Source organism: Eptatretus burgeri, chromosome 13, assembly GCF_056783735.1.
Source record: "Eptatretus burgeri isolate ZD-2024b chromosome 13, Ebu_testis_v1, whole genome shotgun sequence".
Classification (NCBI taxonomy): Eukaryota; Metazoa; Chordata; class Myxini; order Myxiniformes; family Myxinidae; genus Eptatretus; species Eptatretus burgeri.
In genome coordinates, this window is record NC_140973.1 from 71,261,678 (window position 1) to 71,277,561 (window position 15,884).

The following is a 15,884-nucleotide window of genomic DNA, read 5'->3' on the forward strand; positions in this document are numbered from 1 at the left end:
TTGCATAATAAAAACGACATAAAATTAATTGGGGAAAATTGTAGCGTGTGCTTCTGTCTTGCATTTATGTCGCATGTTGCGACCACAGTGTGGTCATTCTTGTTATTATACGTGAAGTCCATTAACACTGCAGGTTCCTGTTTCTCCAACTCCATGCTATTAGGTTAAGGCATGCTCATTCTCTTTCAGCAAAGGATATTTGCACTGAACCTCAAACAAGATATTCTCTTGAAGGCAATCCTGCGCAACATCTGATCATTCACTGTCTGTTAACATGTTCTGTTCACTGTTACATTACCTCCACTTGACACCACATAATCTTTCTGTGCTGAAACTACATGAAGCAGAAGCAAACTTTATTGCTCCACCAACAAGGCAGATACTCAAGATGCATGTCGTCATTATATATACATATTCCATATTGTGTTTCTTGGTCAGGATTTAACATAATCACTAATTCACCACAAGCTATAGCATGTTTTGAGCAATTTTCAGGATATCACTAAACTAGTCTGTAGACTGTTTGCTTTGTTGGAATGCTCTGTCGAGTCGAGTTGTACATCGACGACTCTTCTTTTTCCAATCGTGAACAACTTGGTGATCTGCACTGTTACGGAGTACCACTCAGCTGGTAGTCCTGTAATGCATCTTGGACTCAGATGTACAGTAGTTTGCTCCATGGTACTCAACATCTCCATTTCTGAGCACGATGCTGAGGCACGTGGCCTTCTCTCTCTCACTGCACAAAACCACAAACAGTTTTTCTTTTTCTTGGTTTCCACTGATAGATGCTCTTCCAGCTGCTTCCATTCGGGTTTCCAGGCTTAATTTTTAGGGGCCACATTTGAAAAGGTCAAATGTCATATATATATATATATATATAAATATATATATATATATATGTGCATGGCTCACAAAGTGGGTATGCTGTGGTATGTTTGTGGGAAATTCCACATAAAACTATTATGAGGTACTTAGACAAACCATCAATGGTCAGAAATGAAAGTGGACATCTTGGGGAACCTGTAGAAACCGGCAATATCATACCGTCCATTTCCCTGTTTTATTAAAGATGAATTAAAGCCACAGAATATGGGTATTTTAACCTTAGAAATGTTACAGTTTGATTGGTACAATTTTTATTTCACTGAACGTTTCTTATGTGACAGTTATTGTGAGTGTGGTGACTCAGAATGTGAACTTTGGTGTCCCTTTTATGTTTTGATGATGTTCTGTCTCCCTATTCGGGTTTTCTGGCATCTACCCTATCTGATGAAATAATGGATTCGTACATAACGCTTCGTGTCCACTGCATCGAGGAAAATAAGGAGTCCAGTGTTGATAATGTTTCTAATGATTTTTATTCCAAATCTCCCTTAATTTCTTGGAAATGTGACAGAGTCTAACGGCAGAAAAATATAGATCAAAATTGTGATCAGAAAATAAAATTCGGACCGCAAGTAATCCCGTCTTGATTTTCGTGTCAGTCCCGTTATGTACGAATCATCATCTCTCGTCGGACGCAAATAACGCGAGCATTAGAAAATCTTGCCGTCTTGCAAACTTCCCCGATTGATGGATATAATAGGCACTTGCAAGCGTGTCAGCACATTTCCATTTGCCGTCGAGCGCAGCGTTTGTCTTCATGTCTGTGTCTTTGCGAGAGCCGTAACGTACGAATCCAGAATGAGGATGCCGAGCCGAACGAGGCGACTCGCATTTGTCTGATAATTCTTCATTTTAACCAACGCTAGAATATTTTTGGTGCTTCGTGAGGATCCGAGAGGTAAGAATTATGTTTTTCTTTTCATGTTTAAAGTGATTATTTTCAAAAGTTCGAAAGAAATAGATTCGATTTTAATGTTATTTTTGCGCTTGCCAGTGTGGCTTTCTTTGCGACTGAACTCATCTGTGTTTTCTTTGTAATTTATAACATCGGACTCTCTCAAAATGTGTTGTTTTTTCCTTTTTCCTGTCAGAGTAAAAATTATCTGCTTCTTATCCCAAAATATAATATTTACGTTGTTTTTTTCATCTGATTCCGTACATAACGCTGACCCCAAGCTCGAAATTCGAACGTGTATTTACAGTGTTGTATATATTCAGTGGTAACTTTAAAACCGGACGTGCTGCAGGTCTAAAAATTTAGATTTTGCTATTTGAATACATGCAGATTAACATAATGGGTTGCATTTCATGTTTCCCTCAACCTTTTTTTTGCCCTTTGTGTAACAGTGGTGTACCCACTTTTGTGAGCCATGCACATATACATATTTTTTTTCATCCTCCAGAACACTCATTTGTACTTGAAGTCTGTTTAGCACCAGCTTTGTGCCTTCAGAATTTATCAAGCAGTCTCTCCCCTCTTCCCCCCTTTCCCCTTTGTTCATTTGTCGACAGTTTATCCTGAGTGTCCGCCTGGATTATCGTATTTCCAGTTTGCTATCCATCTTCAAAAAGCAGTATGGAGCATCTTCACCATCATCTCAGGACGTTGGCAATAAATCTCCCGCATTGAAGGAGGCCAGAGGTAAGCATTTGGTGTTTAATGTATTCTGGTGTTTAAATTTTCATTCAGGTGAACCTAATTGGTTTCCACTTAATTGGATATTCAATGCAATCATTAACACACACACAGTGTACATGTTGTAGTCACAGAATGAAAAGGTCATTCTGTTGGCAGTCATCTGTGTGTGTTGACCTTTTTTGTTTATAGGAGTGGATTTTGATCAGATTGGACAAGAAGCTGAAGCTATTTTCAGTGGAAGGTAATTGCATATTTACTTGAACTGCAGTAGAATTGCATTAAATGGCAGCAATATAGTTGGAAGGGCTTGGGGGGGGGTGGAGTGTTTTGGGTTGTGAATGTGATTGTCAGCTGGATACATTGACTGGTGAGCACATCTTGCATTCAGCTAAAAAAAATGGTTTCAACAAATTATTTATTTACTTATTATCACTTGTTTAGGCCATTAGTGGTTGCATCCACTAATAACTACAGGTTGTGTCGTTGGCAATATTCACTCGTTGATTTGTCGCGATCTCAATCAAACTTGAGTTTTACTCACCGGATGTTATATTTTCATCCCTGCGTGCATGCTGTTTGCGTTTTCATCAAAAATTTTCCATGATAAATCATAGCTTATTATCGATATCGTTGAATTTGTTTTTTCATGTCGCCTAGGCCGACTTGGATAGCCAGGCGCTAAATCTTCTCGGTTTTGAGGTTGTTTTGTCATTCTGTTGAGAATGTTTTTCCCAAAATGTTGTCCTGTCTGCCTTTTAAAAGTTATCCTATTCCTTCTCGCTTCAAAAAAAAACATAACTGCAAAAAGTTACCCCAAAATACAATCTTATTCTGTCTTCTACTTGTACTTCCTGGACATCTCTCTTTTTCCTCTATCGGTTTCTCAATATCTTCATTGAAAAATGCTTCTTCCTTCTTCCTTTAAAACCTTTTAAAAAATTAAAGTGCTTCACTTCCCTTATTTCTCCGGCATCAATACCCCACGTGTTGTTCTTCATCACGATCTCGTCTTCCTTTTCCAAAGGCATATTTTGCAAACTGTCTCACTAAAGTGCTGGGTCTGTCATCCATCCTCCTTTATCTACATCACAACCTCTTTCTTTGCTTTCAACCAAATTATTTCTACCCATCCATGATCTTTATCTCAATGTTAAATATGGGATACCTTGCAGTCCAGTTTGCAGAAGTTGGCTGCAACTGCATACAACAATCAAATCCCCTTCATGTTCTTTTATAATATCAAACTTCTCCGTGTTAGTCCCCTCCCCACCTCTTCCAAGCTGCGTCTCTCCAACCCCATCCCTTTTATGTGTTGTGTTGTACGTGTTGTGTCCAACCCACTCCCCCGTCCCGCCCCCTCTCGGCTCCCCCCCATCCTGCCCCCTCTCGGCTTCTCCCCCCATCCCGCACCCTCTCGACTCCCTCCCCAGCCCCCTCTCGGCTTCTCCCCCCGTCCCGCCCCTCTCGGCTTCCCCCGTCCTGCCCCCCCTCAGCTTCCCCCCCCCCATCCTGCCTCATCTCGGCTTCCCCACCCCCGTCCCGCCCCCTCTCGGCTTCTCCCCCCATCTTGCCCCCTCGGCTTTATCCCCCCTTCCTCACCCTTCTCCCTTCCCCAGGTTCCTGCAGGGTGTACATAGTCCACCATCAGCCCCTTTCTGGTGAAACCCTCAGACTCCAGGATCACTGTTCACCTCCCCTCATTCATTCCTCTTTTCTCCCACCTATGGAACGAACTTCCACATTCTCTTCAATCTCATTTTACCCTCCAGGTCTTAAAGACAGCTGTTCACCACCATCTCAGATCCTCCCCAATGCAAAACCATGATCTTCTCTTCCCTTGTTAATTCCCTCCAACTCTCAAGCCCCCTCCTCCTTTCACATTTCCAGTTTTTCCTTCTGGTAAGCTTCTTTCAATATCCATCTTGTTCACACCATGCATTTCTTTTCCTGCTCCCCATTCCTCTTCACTCCCATTGTTTGTCTATCCCTCTATCTTTTCCTGCAACTTCGCTGTTGGTGTCCCTCCCTCCCCTCCCCATCTCCCTCTGCTGTTCGTTTTGATCTGCTATGTCCTGATCCTTTCAGTGTTCTGGCTGTTCCACGAGCCTTGACCCTGCATAGAAAACTAGTTTAAAAAACTTCTGTATAAACACCTTGTTTGGAGCTACGTCTTATCCTGAATAGCACACGGCATTTAAATGCAATAATTTGCTTCATTCGCTGATGCCATATTTGTTGTGTATTAACGGCTCGACTCAACTTGGAGCTTCCAGTTACTGAAGATGATGATGACATTTAAACACATATTTGAACAGAAGATTATGAAAGATTTATGAATCTGCAAAAATGATGCATATCGATATGGAGGATGCTGATAGATAGATACTTCCCATGGAGCATAGCTAAGCCAAAGTCCTGAATGACCCATGCTTCCCATCCATTGACCGAAATTCACTGAATGACTTTTTATGAACATCGTTGTCGTGAGTTACTGTAAGGTCTGGGTCAATTTGAGCAAATTTGATTGTAGAGTAAAATAGCATAAGCAAATGGATGCGGATATTGATTGCCACATACTATACATGCCTGGTGTTGGCTTAATGGTTAGGGTGGTGGGCTTCGGAGCCAAGCGTCCTGAGGTCAATCCCACTCAGCTGTTGAATTAATACCAGGTGGGGTTAACTCGGCCTGTCATCCTTCTGAGGTCGGCAAAATGAGTGCCAACTTGCTGGTATACCGTGTCGGAGTGGCGACCCTTCCAGGATTCTGCCCAATAGCCAAGGAGACTGCTTAGGCAGCACCAACGCTCTGCACAGAGTCTGGTCCCAATGGATGGATGGATGGACATACAATACAGTAGAAGTAATGATCCATTAAAAAAAAAAAAAATATATATATATATATATATATATATATATATATATATATATATATATATATATATATATATATATATATATATATATATATTGTTGCGGTTCTCGGAACCATATGCTTCTAAGGTGATGGCATCCAACATATCATGGTCCCAAGACAGTTATTCCATTAATACACGTTTAGATAGTCCCTTCCCTTTTGTCTCGTGGGTCAAATGGGACGTGCGTTGCTGTTATCTCAGCTAGGTTGGCTTACACCACTAACTTCATTTCTACTCTTCTTTTCTGCTTATTTCTAAGCCTGGTGTTGGCTTAGTGGTTAGGGTGGCGGCTTGGGATCCCAGTGTCCTGAGTTCAAGCCCTGTTGGCTGCTGAATTAACACCAGGGGGTTGACTCAGCCTGTCATCCTTCCGAGGTCGGCGAAATGAGTACCAGTGTACTGCTCCCGGTGTATGCCCCGGTTAGAATAGGTGTACCATATCTCTGTGTGTCGTAAGAGGCGACCAGGGTTGGCGTCAGGAAGGGCATCCGGCCATAAAACATTGCCTCACAAAAAGCCAAACCCCTGCACAGCAGGGAAAAATGGCTGTAAAAACGGTCATATTTATTATTTTTCTGCTTATTTCTGAGGTAAATTCGAATTTGCGTCCAACACGTGCAGCACGTGCCGCGGCTGCGAGGAAACCACGATACCCTCGGAATAACTTCTGCGGGGGAGGGGCATAGAACACGGTCGTCAGAGCATCGCCCGGGGGTTCTTGCAAGGCAATTGGGATCGGAGCGATTCATATCATGACGCGGAGTTCGGTGTGGGCGATTAATATCGTGTCGTGGGCTCAGAGCGAAACATTTTTCACAGCTCAGGGCCATCTTCCCGGAAGTTGAATGAAGCGGTTTCCGGCCATTGCAGCCGGGCCACGTGGGGGGCCAGGGCCAATCAGAGCGCCTGATTTGGGTGACGACGCATTGCTTCGGGGTGCCCCTCCCCCCCGCGCCACGCCGTGGGGCCGAAAAAGGTCGGAGCAGGGCCATTCGTTCTCTCTCTCTCTGTTCTGCTGCCCCCGCATGTGCTGGACTTCCTCATCCCCTGGACTCTCTTCCCTTCTTCGTCTCCCACACACGCTGGACTTCGTCATCGCCTGGACTCCGCCCTCCTTCGTCATCGCCTGGACTCCGCCCTCCTTCGTCATCGCCTGGACTCCGCCCTCCTTCGTCATCGCCTGGACTCCGCCCTCCTTCGTCATCGCCTGGACTCTACCCTCCTGTCGTCATCCCCTGGACTCCACCCTCCCAACTCAAGTCCCTCCTTCACACCGATGGTCGCATCTCAACGCCTGCTGCACGAAGCCACACGAAGCGAGAGGCAGCACGCCAGCTGTCAGGGAAGTATCGCACCACGGAGCAGCCCCCCGAACGTATTGGTGGCGCACTCAGGCAATCAATTGTCCAAGGTACCGAAAAACCGTAGCCTCAATTCCTCCCCCTTCTTGCTTCAATAATTTCTCATCGGGGGGGTGTGTGTGTGTGTGTGTGTGTGTGTGTGTGTGTGTGTGTGTGTGTGTGTGTGTGTGTGTGTGTGTGTGTGTGTGTGTGTGTGTGTGTGTTGTCCTGGCACCTGTCCCCATATGTTAAGATTGCAGAAGATTATTGTTTTGCGTCAAGTCTGCTCTGTGTCTGCTTTTGTAAGTTGCTTGTAATATTGCCGCACTTTTCACCGTTCTTTCTATCCCTGCATTACACACCCCAGTAAAACTATTAAATGTGCCACATTCCTTTTATTTCCTCGCCCCAAAGAAATGTTCCCAGCTGGTTTTTGTCTTTTCTTTCATTGATCCAGCATGGTCCGAATCCTTGCTACGCCTGGACTTTATTCCCAACGATCCGACCTGTGTCGGATGGATGGACATACAATACATTACAACCACCATTACAACAGTAATTAGATCCGTTCGTTTTAGCCAGTACGTCCTTGGCAGTGTCGCTCGGCTGCATCCGATCCAGTAAAGTGATCCGATTCGGACAAGGCATACCGAGGGTGTGTTCCCTGGTAATTAAATCACATGATTAATTTGGTAACTCGGTTAACCCATAGACGGGAGGACCCTCGGTCACGAGGTTGAGTTATTGGCGTCCACGGTCGCTTAGCGACTCGCTGCATCACAGAATTATCCGTGTGCAATGGCCGACAATTCCGGGGAGTCTGGGGGGAGCCGAGATAGCTTCCTCCCCTGGTGGTGGCCCGCAACCCGACCCCTGGCCCGCAACAGTATATATATGTATATATATATATATATATATATATATATATATATATATATATATATATATATATATATATGTATGTGTATATATATATATATGTGTGTATATATGTATATATATATGTATATATATGTATGTATATATATATATATATATATATATATATATATATATATATGTTTATATATGTATGTATATATATATATATGTATATATATATGTATATATATATATATATATATATATGTATATATATATATATATATATATATATATATATATATATATATATATATATATATATATATATATATATATATATTGTTGCGGTTGAGGAAATTTGCAAACCACCATTCAGGTCCCGTAGGTGAGATATCTCTGTAAGTACATGTGTAGTTAGCCCCAAACCCGTTGTTTAGAGGGAATAAATGTGATTCATTCGGGCTGCGACCCTTTGAGATAGTCGTTTTTCTGTTCAATCTTTATTTTGAATCAACCACGTCTCAACCGCCATCACACAACAACCACCAACCACAATGCCGCTTCACAACAACAACAACGACGCCAACAGCCACGATCTTTACCGTCACAACTCGCTCCCGCAAACATCGCATCACCGCCATTCCAAACGGCACCATGGCCATAAACCACCACCATAAACCCTCCACCACCTTCACCTCTCCTCCTTCTACCGCCATTCCCGCACCACTTGTGAGCACCGAGCGTCAGGCTGTCCTAGCCTCGTACGGAACGCGCGCCGAGCCGTGAGTGCAAAATGCAGCCTTTCCGAGGAGAATTCGGATCAGGAATGCTATACGCCCACTTCTGATCCGTCCAATCAGCAAGCGCGGGGCGGTTTGGCCCTGCCTCCAGGCGCGTCGGTGTAGAATTGCGATATGCAAATTCTAGGATCAGGGGAGACTCACGCCCCTTTTCCTCCGTCCAATGGGCGAGCGTGGCTCCACCCCCGAGCTCGTTCTGATCCAGAAATTTGCATATGGGTTCTCCTGCCGGCCTATAAAGCGCCGAGCGCAGGGCGAATTGAGGCAGTCTGTCGGGGTTCGGAGTCTGTCGGGGAGCAGCAGAGAGAGGAAGGCTGGAGCGCGGTCGAGTCGGTTTGAGCGCAGAGTCGGCCTTGGAGGAGCGGGGAGTGGAGTCTGAAGGCGAGGGCGTACAGGTGGTTTGCTGCAGTCGGCTGAGGAGAATGGGGGAAGAGACCGAATAGCTCGGGTCCGAGGCAAGGAAGACGGCGGTCGGCGACGAGCTCGCAGTGGAATCGCTCGTCGCCGTACCCAAGCAAGCCAGCTATCCTCTTTCCCCAGATCATCAACATTTCCCCCCCCCCCCGCGCTGAGATAGTGCGAAAAGGGGGGCCCCGTTCCCACCCCACTCCAAGCAGTGCCAACGAAACCCGCGAAGGAGCACGAAGTCGGGGCACCGCCGCGCCGCCACATTCGCGGCTCATCACAAAGACACGGGTAGGATCCACCCAGTCTCGCGGACCTGACCGCTCTTTCAGGTCCGGCGCAAATATTGGCCCACAGGCCCCGTCTGCCCCCTTGTCTTTGAGGGTGGCCCTTTTATTTTGCTTTTGAGTAAATGTGTTGTCGGCGCCGTCTGTAAAGTAAAACTTTGTAAGTGTTGCCGTGTGCTCGCGTAGTCGGTGGTAGATCTGCATTGTTGTGTTTCTTTTGTTACAATTGCTGTAGGTGCATTCTGTTTAATTGTATATGTGTGCTCTCCGTGTGCCGCGGAATAAATGTGCATCATGTTGAACTGTTTTCCCGTTTCGCTTCGTCTTTTCTTTAATTGAATCTCCATCTTGCTTCATGTAAAGGGTTGGTAGTGGGCTTAATACGCCCGATAATTAATCGGAACCGTCGAGGCTGACGATAACACCGCTCGGTTATCCCGATAGTACGGAACGGGTCGCTTAAGTGGCCCTTGTCCTGAGTCGACCTGCGGCGAGGTGCGATCGCCCGGTCTACCCTCCGCGTGGGTACTTAGGTAGGTCGAGTTTTGCGAACAACCCTATCCCACGCGGGGGGCCGGTTGGTACGATCGTGGTGAGGCCGAAAGGCCCACCCGTGACTAGTTCCCGGCGTTAGTCCGAGAGTGTCATGACAGAATTGTCCGTCCGGTGGGCGACGTGCCGCGATTCGAGTTACGTGGCCGTTTGCATGCCGGCGGGCGCGAAATCGCAACAATATATATATATATATATATATATATATATATATATATTAAGCCTGGTGTTGGCGCAGTGGTTAGGGCAGCGGCTTGGGATCCAAGAGGTCCTGAGTTCAAGCCCCGTTGAGCCACTGAATTAATACACCAGGGGGTTGACTCAGCCTGTCATCCTTCCGAGGTCGGCGAAATGAGTACCAGTATACTGGGCCGGTGTATACCCCGGTTAAAATAGGTGTACCATATCCCTGTGTCGTAAGAGGCGACCAGGGTTGCGTCAGGAAGGGCATCCGGCGTAAAACATGTGCCAAATCACTATGCGGATCATAATGGATGATCCGCTGTGGCGACCCCTAACGGGAGCAGCCGAAAGAAGAAGAAGAAGATATATATATATATATATATATATATATATATATATATATACATACATACACACACACACACACACACACACACACACACACACACACACACACACACCTATTCAATTTGGCATTATTTGAATTGATGGGAATGGTTTACACAGGACTCTTCAAATTTTTGCACTTGCAGGTCATCAAATTATGTAGTATCTTCTCTAATTATTTGATCAACATCTCCATTTCATCAGCGCAGGCCTTTAGATTTTGCCTTTCACCTTTATCAGCCTCACCAAATGCTTTTCTCCCTATTTTCACCCCACACATTCTCTTGAATCTTCATGAGAGCAGCGATGTGAGCACACAGCTGGATCTTGATGGTAATGGTGGTCGACTCTTCCTGCGGGCATTGCTTCACCTCACAATGCACGACTACCCTCCACTGGTCTCGAGTGCCCTCAAGCTGCTCTTCAAGCATTTCAGTCAACGCAATGATGTCCTGCAGGCTTTTCGTCAGGTAAGGTGGTCAACTTGATTTGCGATTTAAGCAAAGACCATTTGGTTTTTTTTGTGATTGATCAGTTCTACAGGTGTCTCTTCCTTTTACCATATTTAGTCCAACATCCTTTTTATTGTGATTATTTTTTTCCTGCTAGGTTCAACTCCTTGTAACAAACCAGGAGGTGGAGAGTTACAAACAGATAAAAACTGATCTTGACAAGCTACGCCTCATGGTGGAAAAGTCCGAGTTGTGGGTGTACAAGGCTAAGCCCACAGAGCGGCATGCAGACCCGAGTGGAACCGCCGAGAACCTCAACAGCATGCAAGTATGTTAGACGATTACAATGATCTACTGTAATTTATTAAATCTGATTAGATTTTCATCCAACTTTAAGAGGTAAAGTTTTAAGAGGGGTGTAGAGAACTTCAGTGCAAGTTTTTATTTTTATTTTTTGGCCTGTTTGGAATTCCCATCTGAGTGCAGAGCTCATTATTTTATTTCTGAGGTGCACAGGTTCAAATTTGGGTTGGACTTGATTCTCATCGTAACCGATAGCTCATGATGCAGTGAGCCCAGATTCAAATCCCAAATGCTACATGTATTTGTCATTTGTCTACTAATGTCCTTGAAATTTATATAAAAGTACAATAACGTCAACTCGTATCTTTGTCCTGACATCTGGCAGGATGGCTTAGACTCTTAGAGGTTCGCACGGTCACATCTCAGCCGTCTAGCTTGGGTTTGAATCTCAGTCCGGCTATAAACTGTCATCCCGGTGTCTCGCAGGCAGGTTGGGCGATTCAACAATGCACGTGCGACCCCTCGGATGGACGTTAAACTGAGCGTCCCATCTGCCGATGTTAGTTTGTGGATGTTAAAGATGCCATGGTGTCTTTTTCATGAAAATTAGGCGAGCTATAGCCACCACCCTAAAGAAATTCCAAATTCCTGCCTTCACCTATGGAAAAAGAGAGGGCATTGCATCAGCAGCACAGATGCACACTCAGCCAATGGTGCTATCCCCACAGCCTTATGCTGCATGCAAAACTAGAACGGTACCTGGTTGAGCGCATACCTCCACCAGGTTTATGTTTTGCATCCCACTGATAGTCCGGATCTGAATCCGGACTTGAACCAAAATCGAATCGGTTTGTTCGTGTCTCCTAACCAACTCCATCCACCTAGTTTTGGCACAATCCATCCATAATGTTTTGAAATATCGTGTGATACTCTATATCGTTTTTGGCTCCATCTCTCTTTGGTATGCCTGGTGTTGGCTTAATGGTTAGGGTGGTGGGCTTTGGATCCTGGGGTCCTGAGTTCAAATCCCGCTCAGCTTTTGAATTAATACCAGGTGGGGTTAACTCGGCCCGTCATCCTTCCGAGGTCGGCAAAATGAGTGCCAGCATGCTGGTATCCTGTGGCGGAGTGGCGACCCGTCCAGGATTGTGCTCAATCGCCAAGGAGACTGCTTAAGCAGCACCAACGCTCTGCACAGAGTATAGTCCCAATATCCTCCTCCTCTCATTTGTGAAGAATCAATTTTAAGATCAAATCATTATCGTATCCATATCTCTCAATGGTGAGGAATCACTTCAAAAATTCTCGAATCTCGATCTGCATCCTCACCAAAATCGAATAAATTCGTCTATGTTACACATCCAACCTGTCCACCAGGATATCGTGCTATGTTGTCCGAATCCATCCATAACCTTTTGATATACCTTGTTGTATTTCGTTTTTGGCCCTATCACTCACTGGTGGGTGAAGAATCGCTTTGAAATTCCTGGACGCGGATCTTCACCAAAATCTAATCATTTAATCCTTGACACACACCAAATCTGTCCGCCAAGTTTTGTCTGAATCCGTCCATAACTTTTTGAGATATCCTACTCACTGACGGACAGACAAAGGTGAAAACATAACCTCCTTCCACCTTCAGTAGTGGTGATAATCAATTGATCAATAATTTTGGTTTATCGGGAATGTCGAACACTGGACAAGGCAGTCCAAAGACCGATATTTGTCAAGTTTACAATCATATAACAATGTTTCATAAAACTTGCTTTTACATAAATATATGTTCATATAAAAATTACATTAACATATTGTTACGGCTGTGGAAATTCACAGCGCACCATATAGGTCCTTCGATCAGTTATATCGATAAGTCTGTGTTCAGATAGATTTCCCCACCGATGTTTAACGGGAAATTATTCGTGTGCAGGGCTGTGATCTTTGAGGTAGCCGTTTTTCTTTTGCTCTCGTTATTTTGGACCAACCACCATTACTACCACCACAAAGCACCACCAACCACAACAACCACGATCACCACAACCACCTTCTCGTCAACCGCCAACATCCCCACAGACAACGAACAGCCGCCTTCACAACAACCACCTTAACCACCACCGCCCAACCACACCACCCTCACGACCACCACAAATGCCAGCCACACCACTCTCACGACCACCACAAACACCAGCCACACCACCATCAAGACCACCACAAAACGCCAGCCACGCCACCATAAAGCCAACCACACCACCACCGCATTTCCACCTCAGCACGGTTGCGAGAATCCTGGCATTCATCAGGGGGAGAACGGACGACGGCCTCACCCCTCCCACCAACGACAAACACGTGCAGAAAAGACGACCGGAGAAAGAAAAATAATGGAAAAGGCCCCGATTCGGCGACGAAAACGCCCTGCTTCTGGAAGCTTCGCGCGCTTGCTGGAAGAGGGGGGGGCGCGAAAGGGAGGGGCGAGGCGCCGTGGAGATAAAAGGGAGCGCTGAACGCAAGGTCAGAGTCTCTCGGTCGCTGCTGGAGGTTGTGAGGTGTGTGGAGGAGAGGAGAGAGTGTCGTGTTGGAGTTGTGGGCAGTGTGTGGAGCCGCGGTCGGGAGCTGGAGAGAGAGGAGCGCAGTGGAGCCAAGGTGCGCGGCCTGCCGTACCGTGCCTTACCGTGGGTCGTTGGAGAGGGGAGGTCGAGGGTCGCCCTTGCGAGTCACCACGAGGGACAAGGTAGCCAGCCCGGTCTCTCGGAGCCTTTGCGGTCTACACGGCTCCGTGCCTATAAAGACCCCAAGAGGTCCAGTCTACCCCCTTGTCTTTGGGGTTTTTCCTTTGTTTCTTTGGATCAACGTTGTGGCGCCATGTCCGTAAGTAGAACTGTCGATAAGTGACTGTACATAATAAATAGACGGTGGTAGCTCTTTGTCTTGCTCGTGTCTTGTCCCTACCCCCATTCATTGCATGATTGAATACGTGCATTGTTTGCATGCATGACTGCATTACTGCATCTTTGACCGTATACGTACATGTTTGGTTGTGAAATAAATGTGCTTGTTTAAATGTCACCCGTTCGTTGCGTCCTTTTCCCTTGATTGAGCTGCCATATTGCACTCGGAATATAGTTGGTTGTTAAATAGCCGATAATAGAATCGGGTCCAACGGGGCTGCGCGATAATACCCCGCTCGGTTATCCCAAAAGGAAGCGAGCTGCTGAAGCGGCTCGTTTCCAAGCGGCCCTGTTGAGGTACAATCTCTCGGTAATCTGCCCGCGCAATTAATTCGGTAAATCGAAGATTTGGCGATCGGACCCTGTAGCGCGGGTAGAGTACGGACAAGGTTGTGGTGTGGTTGAAAACACACCCGTGGCTGGTTTTCGGCGTTAATCCGGAAATCCGCGATTGCATTGTCCGTTCGGTCGGCGAAGCGGCCGCTATTGGTTAAACGCGGTCGCTCGCATGCCAGCGGGCGGAGATGTACAACAATATGTATTTTGCATCAAAATAAATCATTGGAATAAAAATGCAAATTAGCCAGAAATAAGGAAACATTTTAGATTACAACAAAAGGTCTTACATGAAGGAGCATTGGAAAAGAAAAAAAATATAAAAAACGATAATAATAACAATGATAATAATAATAAAAATACAAAAAAGAAGAGGGTTGAGTGACTGTTGCTCCTGATCCAGGTGAGCTCAGGATGCACGGTCCTACTGTTTTTTTAATAATTGATACAACTCAAACTTTCCCACATCATCTTATTTTGGAAACTGTAAATATCTGATTAAAACGAAGGTGAGAACCCTGGTTCAGCGTCTGAGACCAATTAAGGTTCAGCTTCCATGATGATTTGCCAACATTGAGATCATCGACTGCTCTGAAACGTCTTTATGATTCCGTCTGGATCACTTGATGTTTGATTTATGGATGTTTTGGGGGCAGTTTTTCCATGGCTTTTTGGACATTGTGTTTCTTATGCACGAAGTGTCGTTTGCGACACGTTTGACTGTGTGTGCAGCAAAGCAGTGTCATGGAAGACGTTGACAGCGCTGGGGTTTCTCAAAATTACAAGTCCATCAGTGAGGTAATGTGGAGAGCATTTTGATGATATTAAGCCTCGGTTTTGTACAAACCATCCTCGTGTTTGTTTATTAATGAAAATAACATCGACACTAAGTGTACTCTGGATTGGTGATGTTGATGCCAAAATCAACGCAGTTTGGGTACCTCAATGCGTTGCGTATTTAAACGAGTTTCTCAATTCTGTGACGTGTGCATCGGTGGATCACTTGGCTTGCCAAAGGTAACCTGACATTCCGATTGCTTCATTGATCGTGTTGCTTTGCAGATCTTAAGTCGCATGTCACTGATGTGTGTCAACGATGGCTCTGCACAAAAGCACAACCAGAAGCAGCAGCAGAGGCTCCTCAGGAACATGGGTGCACATCTGGTGGTGCTCGATCTTCTCAAGATACCTTACGAAAAGGTTGTCTTGTGGCGTGTTTGCTACTGAATATGTTGATAACTCCCTTAAGTTTATCCATCTGAAGATAGGTGTCATCTAAAGTCCCATATGATGAGAATGGAAATAGGATTTTAGTTCTGAGACCAGTTCAGAGTAACAGTGTGAGGTTTTTGTAAACATCAGTCCTTTTTGCTTGTTCTCTCCATTGATTTGCTCTGTCTGTTCATTCGTAGAATGATGACTTGAAGATGCAGGAAGTGATGAGTCTTGCTCATAAGTTCCTCCAGAATTTTTGCCTGGGAAATGAGCAAAACCAGGTCTTGCTCTACAACGACCTGTCACTCTTTCTCTCACCGGAGGTACCATGGTTTGTTTGCATCTCCTTCATGTCGTCTAGTTTGCACAATACT

General features: G+C 45.4%; 1 protein-coding gene across 10 annotated transcripts in view; it reads left to right on the top strand.

Annotated features, from left to right (window-relative positions):
- The window catches only part of LOC147014744 (inositol 1,4,5-trisphosphate-gated calcium channel ITPR1-like), a 213,003-nt gene that overhangs the window by 135,913 nt on the left and 61,206 nt on the right, over positions 1 to 15,884 (top strand). For all 10 annotated transcript variants that reach the window (XM_085852937.1, XM_085852943.1, XM_085852938.1 and 7 more), the window contains 7 exons: positions 2,401 to 2,530; positions 2,717 to 2,768; positions 10,567 to 10,732; positions 10,872 to 11,042; positions 15,028 to 15,093; positions 15,358 to 15,495; positions 15,708 to 15,833. In XM_085852937.1, coding sequence (XP_085709063.1) covers positions 2,401 to 2,530; positions 2,717 to 2,768; positions 10,567 to 10,732; positions 10,872 to 11,042; positions 15,028 to 15,093; positions 15,358 to 15,495; positions 15,708 to 15,833 — 849 coding nt within the window. The remainder of the gene's footprint in view (positions 1 to 2,400; positions 2,531 to 2,716; positions 2,769 to 10,566; positions 10,733 to 10,871; positions 11,043 to 15,027; positions 15,094 to 15,357; positions 15,496 to 15,707; positions 15,834 to 15,884) is intronic.